Source organism: Nelumbo nucifera, chromosome 6 (assembly GCF_055504915.1).
Source record: "Nelumbo nucifera cultivar China Antique chromosome 6, China Antique-T2T, whole genome shotgun sequence".
Classification (NCBI taxonomy): Eukaryota; Viridiplantae; Streptophyta; class Magnoliopsida; order Proteales; family Nelumbonaceae; genus Nelumbo; species Nelumbo nucifera.
Genome location: NC_142654.1, coordinates 4,762,727 through 4,772,500, shown reverse-complemented (window position 1 = coordinate 4,772,500; position 9,774 = coordinate 4,762,727). Strand labels below are relative to the sequence as shown.

Genomic DNA, 9,774 nt, shown 5'->3' with positions numbered 1-9,774 from the left:
AAATAAATTTCTTTGCCAAACATATGCATAAGTTGAAACCGATATCAAGTACGAAATACCGAGGCTAGATGGAACCACGAGAAGGACACAGGAAACGGGTTCGGATTTCGAGAGTGCCTTTGACACGGCCGAAGTGAGGTGCCGTGCCAGGCCAGGCCACCCAAATAAAAACAAACAGCAAACAACCAACCCTTCCATTCACCAACTGCCACTGACTGGACTACTCGCACTCTTAAATTCTAGCAATTAACAACCCGAGACGTGATACGGTCTCCCATTACCATTTTCATTTTTCAGGTTTTAATTTCTAGCATTCATTTCATACGCAGCGCTTTAATTTATAAAAACCTGTCAGTCACTGTTTATAAAGATCGAAGAAAAGTTGCAGCAAGCAAAGCAAAAACAAGAGAGCAAGCCAAATTCTTCTTCCTTTGCAGTGGGCAATCCACCCACGGTGTTTTTCTCCCGCACGTTGGCCAAAATAATTAATTAATTTATCCATAATTCTCATTTCTCAACCACGGTGGGTGGCTCTTTTCTGTGGTTGATTCAATCTTGAAGTCTCCCAGTCTCTACTTACGTACAATTGTGTTATTGATATTTGATGCTGCGCAATCCGGCCGGTCCTAACTGTCAATGATCTTGCCTCTGAACAGAGCTACAGGGAATCTGAAACGGAGAAGATGAGGAAGCTCCGGGGGGAACCCGGTGTGATTGTTCCAAAACTCAAGTTAGAATTCTCTCAAAGGCAAGATCAAACCAGATGGCGCAAAGTTCACATACCTTGTTCTTGGGGGTAGGGAGCCTTTTATAACCACCTCGTGCACTCACTTCTAAGCTTCTGTCAGGTCGGGTATGATTACCTTTGGGCTCCTGCCAGTTCGGGTGTCATCCCCTCTGTTGGACAGAACCGCCACTGCTCTCTTTGTCGGAGCCGTCTCTACGACTGGCGATGACGGTGGCAGGTGGTGGTGGTAGGTGGCCGTTGAAGTGCGGCTATCAGGCGTTAGATCCCAAGTTAGTCAGGTGCGCCGCCCTTGGACACAGACCTCCTCAGTGTCAGGTATGGTACGTTTGTTCAGTTCGGCGTCCTGGAGGCAAAGTGTTGGAGTGATGAGCGAGGTGAAGTCTTGAGTTCGGATAGGGGAGTGTCCCGAACTGCCATGAGGCGGGCCAGTTCGGGTCATTGCCTTGTGTGAGGCTCGGGGCCTAAGGGAGAGTTCGGGCTCCTTGTAGGGAGTTCGGGCTCCTTGTAGGGAGTTCGGGCTCCCAATAGGGAGTTTGGACTGTTCGTTCCTCCCTTCGGTGCTCGTGCCTTGGGCGCGCTGTTGTGCCGAGCTGATTGCCTTTGCCACGTGTTGAGTGATTACGAGGTCGGGCCAAATCTTCCTTCATCAATTGCCCCCCACTCCTCGTGCTAAGGGTCTTGCCCTGGCGCGGGGAGTCCGCGAGGTGGCAGGTGGATTTGTCCCGTACTTCGAATCTCGGTTGACTGATAACGCGAGGTGCGTTGTCAGGGTTCTTTGGGTTGACTGATAGCGCAGGAAACGCGTCGACCTGCCTACACATGCTGACAGACGTGACAACGTGCTTCTTATTTCAAAATTTCAAAAAGCGCGCCGCTGGGAGACGTGAGAGCAGGCGTCTTTTCAAATTTGAAAACGCGCCGCTACCGCCTTTAAAGTGAGGAGACGTGCACTGGTGTTCTGTCAGTTTCAGAAAGACGTGTGCCGGCGCTCTATCAGTTTCAGAAAGACGTGCGCCAATCATGTCTCGGTCTCAGGGGACGTGCGGTCAGCGCGACTGCGGGCCGTCGGATCGGCTTTGATCTGCGTTGTTGCTTCTTGGTCACTATGGGTATAAATAGTGGGGGACCCCAGTCGCTTTGTCACTTCTGTGCTTTGCTTCTTGAGCTCACGTCCAAGTTCCAGCTCGCATCCAGGCTTTTAGTTCGCATTCAAGGTTTTTGCTCGTTCAAGTTCCCGTAGTCTGTTCAAGCCTTTTTCCGGGTGAGTACCTTCCTGGAATCCATCTTCTCTCCTCGATGTCTAGCTTGGATAGCTCAGACGGTTCTTCAAGTGGGTCAGATGCAGGTTCTACGAACCGAGTTGCATCCCCTAATGGTTCTAGCGAGCCGGAGGTAGAGCTCGAGGAAGAGTTCGAACCCGTAGGCCGAGTCGCCTCGGGTAGTTTGGCGTCCACCTCTCGTCGGGGTCAGACGTTAGACAAGTTTGGCCCCTCGACCATGACGCCTGAGGGGCTCCAATCCCTTATTACCTATTATAACTTGCCTGGGGAGTACGCTTATTTCATACATTCGGGTAGCTTTCCTTGGGAACACGGTCCTGATGAGATCGTGATATTCCGGGAGCAGCTCACTGCGGGGTTGTGACTACCTTTCCATCCCCTTCTTGTCGAGGTCTTGAACCACTTCGGCGTTACGGTCGGCCAGCTTCACCCGAACTCCATTCGTAACTTGGTGGGGACAATCTCCCTATTTTGCGAACAGGGCTTTCCTTTAGACTTGGAGATCTTCTCTTCCATTTTAATGCTTAAGAAGCAAGCGGATCCTCTTCCCGGGCGTAGGCGGGCGTATTACCTGTCTCCCCACCCGGGTTTTAAGCTTTTACATGAACTTCCCAACAAGGTCCCGGCGTGGAAGCGGGACTACTTTGGGGTGCGAAGTGTATTGGGGTGGCCATTTCAGACCGGGTGGGGGATGGCCGCCCCTGACTCCAGTGTTACGCTTGATAAAGAAACGGTGAAGGGCCTCCGGCAATGGGCACGGCTTGGGCTAAAATGCCATCAGTATCTGACGGAGGCCAAACTCATTGCGGTCGGCCTGAGCTCGGGTAGGTTCCTTACAAAAGGTTTTTTGTTTTGCTCTGTTGTTTTGTTTTTTCTGATGTCGAACTCTTTTTGCATGTGTGATGGAATCAGGAGGAACTCGTGGTGGGCACTTGTTTCAAGGCATGAAGAGGAGGAAGCGAGTCGCCAAACGAACTCGTGCCGAGCTGCCCCGAGACGCGGAGCCCGAGGTGCCAAACTACCCGTCAGAGGATCCGCACAGGGAGCCCGAGATGGCTTCTCCGATGCAAGAAGCGGCAGGGGCCGCTTATGCCGAGACTACTTACATGGGGGCTCCCACTTACTCGGGGTCTCCCGCTTACTCTGCGTCTACTTATACGCGAGCTGGGCCCTTAGGCTCGGGAGCCCAAGGGGAATTCAAGATCGTGTTGTCGTCGAACCACTCTCTTCAGAAGAGTAGGGAGACCATTTTCCCCGAGGAGGTCGCGGCGTGGACAGATCTTCCTTTGAACCAGGTGGCCTGTCGCGCTGTTACTCATGCCATGGTGGTAAGTCAGATTTCTTGTCGGGCTCTATGCTTTTATCCCTCTTGTTGTTGTCCTTTTGATCACTTGTTCTTCCCTTTTGGTAGGTGAATTCTTCTATCCATGCCTTGGCGGCCCAGGTGGAAAGGAGCTCGAGGCAGGCGCGAGCTGCCGAAGAGGCTTTCCGTGTTGCAGAGGCGACTTCCCGAGCTGCTGAGGCGGTTGCTCGCGCTACAGAGGCCAGGCAGGCGAGGTCTCAGAGAGATGCCGAGGCCATGGGAGTCGTAGTGAAGCACATGGCGGACCTGAGGCTGGATTTTCAGCATCAGGTCGAATACCTTCAGGAGGACATTAGGGAGAGGACGCATATCTTTTCTCAAGGTATTGAAGATGCCAAGAAGAAGGTTGTCGATGAGTACATCGCCTCGCCGAGCTTTGACGACCTAATGGTGGACTCGTATCGAAGGGGTTTCAAGCTAAGCCGGTGGATGATCCGGAATACGTATCTCGAGCTCGATATCAGTGCCATATCCACTTCGCACGTAACTCAGGAGATGGTTAATGCTGCTGCTGGTGAGCCGGATTCCGAGGGCGTGGCAGGACCTTCGGGTGTCGTTGAAGTGCCTTCTGATAATGAAGAAATAGCTTCGGGCCTGTGAAATGGAATGACTTTTTTTTTTTGAAATGTATGCTCCCTTATTTTGAAATGGAATGACTTTTCTTTTGGTTAAGTGCTGGTTGTTCTTTTCTCCCGAACTGACCGTATGCCCGATCTGTTTCTTGCCCGGGTTATTGCACTCGCACGACCTGTTTTGGTGTTAATATGGTCTCTGAGATGCCAATGTCCCTGTTAATACTTAGTTTCTGGTAGCGATTTTGTCCACTTCGCTTGGTGGCCTATAGGTAGTATCGCCTTAAGTTGACGATGTTCCACACTCGGGGTACTTGTTTGCCCTCTAAGGTTTCGAGCTCGTATGCCCCCCCGAGCGCTCTCTTTACTTTGTAGGGCCCTTCCCAATTCGGTCCAAGTTTGCCCACGCCGGGTTCGGGTACCATGATCTTACGGAGAACCAGGTTGCCAACGCGGAAGCTCCGCTTCTTTACTCTGGCATTGTAGTACCGAGCTACTTTTTGTTGGTAGGCCGCTGTCCGGATGTGCGCGAGGTCTCTTACCTCATCCAGTAGGTCGAGGTTGGTGCGTAACTCGTCTCCGTTTGTCTTATCGTCATATGCTTCTAGTCGCAGTGTAGGTATTTCGATTTCCATTGGGATTACCGCTTCAGTACCGTAGGTGAGGTTAAAGGGGGTCTCTCTTGTGGCATTTTTTTCCGTAGTTCGGTGAGCCCATAGAACACTTGGTAGCTCGTTCGCCCACAACCCTTTAGCTCGGTCTAGTCGTGCTTTCAGCCCGCGGAGGATGGCTCTGTTCATTACTTTTGTTTGACCGTTTGCCTGCGGGTATGCGACCGATGTGAAGTTCTGACGAATTCCCATATTTTGGCACCATTCTTGGAACTTGATATCCTCGAACTGCTTGCCGTTTGTCGGAGATCAGTACCCGAGGTAGCCCGAAGCGACATACTATGTTCTTCCAAAAGAAGTTCTATATGTTTCGGGTTGTAACTATTGCCAGAGGTTCAGCTTCTATCCACTTTGTGAAATAATCTACTACCACTACTAGGAAATTTCTCCCACCTGTTGTTGGCGGGAATGGCCCCGGGAGGTCAATGCCCCATTGTGCAAAGGGCCATGGACTGGTGAGGTACTTGAGGTCGGCCGCAGGCTGATGGTGGATATTGGAATGCTTCTGGCACTTGTCGAAGTGCCTTTTGGGCGAGGGCTCTGCCCCCCAGGTGTCCGCCGCACAGACCTTCATGAGTGTCGCGGAGTACGAGCTCAGCTTCGGCAGGTTGCGAGCAACGCAGGTAGGGGAGCGTGTAGGACCGACGGTACAACCGTTCATCTATTATGACGTATTTGGCTGCCTGGCACTGCACCCTCTTGGCTGCATTGCGGTCCGCAGGGAGGGCTCCATCTAGCAAGAAGCTCGCGAGTGTGTCGATCCAGCTCGACTCTGCTTCAAGGACGGGAGCGACCTCCTCTGCCCCACCGTGAATGCTAGGCCGAGGTAAGTTCTCTATGTACACGGTTCTCATGGTGTTGTGACTCGTGCTGGCTAACCGGGACAGGGCGTCGGCCTCAGTGTTCTCTGACCTCGGGATTTGCCTGATGAACTGTGACTGAAAGTTGAGCAGAGCCTCCTTTACTTTTGCCAAGTATGCAATCATGGTGAGCTCGCGTGCTTCGTATTCGCCCGTAACCTGGTTGACCACGAGCTGGGAATCACTGCAGATAACTACATGCTTTGCTCTTACCCTGTGTGCTAGGTTCAGCCCGGCTATCAGTGCCTCGTACTCCGCCTCGTTGTTGGATGCCGCAAACTCAAAGCGTAGTGCGTATTCTAATTCCGTGCCTCCCGGGCCGCGTAGCACTCTTCCAGCCCCGCTGCCCTGCTGGTTCGAGGAGCCATCTACGTGAAGGATCCAGGGCTCCTCATCCCAGTTCGTGTTTGGCCAAACCAGGAGAGATGCCACACTGGCTACTACTTCATGGGGTTCAGACTCTATTGGCTTGGGAGCTCCGGGCTCACCCGAACTAGGGATCTCGGGCTCGACCGGCCTAGGGGCTTCGAGGCTAAACGTGCACTCGACAATAAAATCTGCTAAGGCTTGGGCCTTTATAGCAGTTCGGGGCTTATACTGGAGGTCGTACTCGCTGAGCTCGATGGCCCACTTCGTTAGCCGACCGAAAACCTCGGGCTTGAGCAAGACTTGCCTCAGAGGTTTGTCGGTCAAGACCATGACCGTGTGAGCCTGGAAATATGGGCGGAGTTTCCGAGCTGCGATTACTAGTGCATATGCTAATTTTTCTATCTGCGGGTATCTCGTCTCTGCTCCCTACAGAATTTTACTAACATAATAGACGGGCCGCTGGATCCGATCTACTTCTTTTATTAGTACCAAATTGACCACCTCGTTGCTTGCCGAGAGGTACAGTTCTAAGACCTCGCCTTCCTCGGGCTTGGCTAAGGTTGGCACAGTAGCGAGGTAGTTTTTTATCTCGTCGAACGCGAGCTGGCAGTCTTGGGTCCATTCGAACCCTTTGCCTTTGATTGCCTTAAAGAAAGGCAGACAGCGGTCTGCCGATTTGGACATGAAGCGGCTCAGAGCGGCTATGCGACCGTTTAGCCTCTGAACTTCTTTTACTTTCCAGGGTGGTCTCATATCTAGGATGGCCTTTATCTTGTCCGGGTTGGCCTCAATACCGCGCCGGTTGACAATGTACCCTAGGAACTTACCCGAGGTGACACCGAAGACACATTTGTTAGGGTTCAACTTTATGCTAAATTGACGCAGAATTTGGAAGATAGAATCTAGGTCTTGTATTAATTCCTGTGAAAACTGCGTCTTGACGACCATGTCGTCTACATAACATTCTATTTCCGTGCCAATTAAGGGCCGAAACAACTTATTTACAAGTCTCTGGAAGGTCGCCCCAGCATTCTTCAGTCCGAAGGGCATGACCTTGTAGCAGTACAGGCCGAACTCAGTTATGAAGCTGGTTTTTTCCTCATCGGACTGGTCCATCCTAATTTGGTTGTAGCCTAAGTAGGCGTTCAAGAAGCTTAGCAACTCATGTCCCGAGGTCGCGTCCACTAGGCGGTCAATTATGGGGAGGGGGAAACAGTCTTTTGGGCAAGCTCGGTTCAGGTCGGTGTAGTCGATGCACATGCGCCACTTGCCGTTTGCCTTTTTCACCAGTACTGGGTTGGCTACCTAGCTCAGGTAATGAACTTCCCTTATGAAGTCTACTGCGAGGAGCTTTTCGACCTCCTCGTCGACCGCCCTCCAGCACTCCAGGGCTAAGTTGCGTTTCTTCTGTCTAATGGGTCTGACTACAGGGTCAGTGTTAAGTTTGTGAGTTATAAGGCCAGGGTCAATACCGGGCATATCGGCTGCGGACCATGCAAAAATATCTAAATTTTGAAGTAAGAAACTCACCAGTTCGGTTCGTAGAGGCTCCTTGACGGAAGCACCGATCTGTAGCGTTCAAGCCGGATCCGTAGCCGAAGTCAGGATTGCAACCATTTCCTCTATGGGCGAGGCTCGTTCCTCGCCCTGCTCCGTAGGCCGCTCCAGCTCGAGGTCGTCGGCCGCCTTGGTTTTTCCCTTCAGGGCGGCAACATAACACTTGTGGGACTCAAGCTGGTCGCCCCGCGCTACCCTCACACCGAAGTCTATAGGGAACTTCATTGCCAGATAGTAGGTGGAGACCACTGCCCGCAGAATATGCGTAAGTGGCTGCCCTATTATAGCATTGTATGGGGAGGGGGCTGCGACCACCAGGAAATCGTGATTGAGTCTGACCGCACAAGGCCATGTGCCGACTTCCACGGGTACTATTATCTTCCCGAGGGGCCTGACTTCCTCTCCGCTGAAGCCCATTGGAGGAGTGTTTGCGGGCTTCAGCTCGCTTCTCTGCAACTGTAGGTGGTCAAATGCCGACTTAAAGAGGATGTCCGCCGAGCTACCTATATCCACAAGTACGCGCCTGACTTCGAAGTCGCTGATCCTTAGTTTTATGACGAGCGCGTCATCGTAGGGGTAGTGGACACCTCGCGCATCGTCTTCCGTGAAGAAGATCGGTTCTTCTGTCTTCGGCCTCTTTGGTGGGTTTTGTTCTTCTCGGGCTGCCTCGCGAACTGACATTCGGGCTGCTGCCAAAGTACACCCTGCTACCACCGAACCTCCCACTATCACATGGATGGTTCCCCGAACTGGCCTCTCTTCCGGAGGCTGTCGTTGTAATGCTTCGGTCGGTCTGCTGCTAGATTCTAGAGCATCCTTCCGTGCTCCCCTTGCCGACCTGTCTTATTGTTATTATTATTATTATGCTGTACAAAATTTCACAAGTATCCGCGACGGATGAGTCCTTCTATCTCGTCCCGGAGATTATTACACTGTTCGGTACTATGACCGTGATCTCTATGAAAACTACAGTACAGGTTTTTATTTCTCTCGTTTGGATTCCCCTTTAGGCGAGGTGGCCACTTTACGTATGGGGCGTCTTTGATCGTCATCAAAATCTCGGTCCGCCTCGTGTTTAACGGCGTGTAATCCGTCCGAACTGCTAAGGGAGCTCGGGACGACTGGCTTGGCTTTGCCTCCCGGGCCGGGTTTCTTCTGTCACCTAGGTTGGAGGGCTCACCTTCTCTTTTCCTCTTCTCGACCCCGCCTCCGGTCCTTTGGTTGATCTCTTCCTCTGTTCTCATGAACTTGCCCGCAAGTTTGAGCAATTCGGCCACGGTTGCGGGCTGGTTGGCTACCATGTGCCATTTAAACTCCTTATGCGTTACTCCTCTCTTGGCTGCCGCGAGCTGTACCGCGGGGTCTAATCGCGGTATCTGTAAGCACGCTTCATTGAACCGCTTGATGTAGCCCCGAATGGATTCTCCTTCTCTCTGGATTACTCCGAAGATGCTTTCCTCAGTTTTGGGGCACTGCTTGCTGGTAACGAAGTGTGCTGTGAAGACCTGCACGAACTGGGTCCAGCTTCTTATTGACCCTGGGGCTAGGTTCCTGTACCAGGTGCGGGCCACCCCCCTGAAGGTGGTGGTAAAGGCCACACACATGCATGATTCACTAGCCCTAGCGAGGTGCATTTGGGATTGGAAAGCATCGACGTGGTCGTTGAGGTCAAAGGAACCATCATACTTGTCCAAAGGTGGGAGCTTGAAGTCTCTGGGCATGGGGACTGCCAAGAGTTTTGATGCGAGGGGGGAAGGAACTGAGAGAATCGGGGCAGCTTTTACCTCGTCCGAGCTCGTCTCTTCCTTACCTCTGAGCTCGGGCAGGACATGGATGGCAGTTCGGCAACTTCGCCAGCGCCTTCGTTGTTGAGTGGGCCTGGTACTGGCGCTGCTGGCCTCTGTGTTGCTGAGCTCGATGGGCCCGGAATGTTGGTAGTTTGTTGCTAGGGCGCTGAATCGGTTCTCTGTGAGCGGGAACTCAGGCTTGGAGTGCCGAGGTGCTGACTTTGCGGGCGAGGTTCTCGACCCGCCTGCGAGCTACGAGGTGGGGGTGATTTTCCTTTCCCTTCAGCCTGGGGACGAGGGCTGGCTGTTAGGGGGGTTCTGGAGTTGGGAGGCTTCTCCTCGGTGAGGACGTCCACCCTGAGGGGAGGCCTTAACCGGCTTTGGAGCAGGGTGTCGAGGTGGAAGTAGTGACTGGTTCAGGGGTAGTTGGGGGAACTGCTGCTGATAGTGATGTTGAGAGAGGTGGTGTAGTACTTGGTGCTGCTGGAATTGTTGCATTTGGGCTTGCATTGCCCGCATGCATTGCATCAGGTCGTCAAACTGGTTCTGGCGGGTCGCCAAGGGGAC

General features: G+C 52.6%; 1 protein-coding gene across 1 annotated transcript; it reads left to right on the top strand.

Moving 5' to 3' along the window:
• The first annotated feature begins 1,585 nt into the window (after nt 1-1,585).
• On the top strand, nt 1,586-4,629 carry LOC148790566 (uncharacterized). Its single transcript, XM_088890880.1, has 2 exons — nt 1,586-3,356; nt 3,440-4,629. The coding sequence occupies exons 1-2, from the start codon at nt 2,931-2,933 to the stop codon at nt 3,989-3,991; spliced, it is 978 nt and encodes a 325-aa protein (XP_088747006.1). The 5' UTR covers nt 1,586-2,930; the 3' UTR covers nt 3,992-4,629.
• Nucleotides 4,630-9,774: the final 5,145 nt, after the last annotated feature.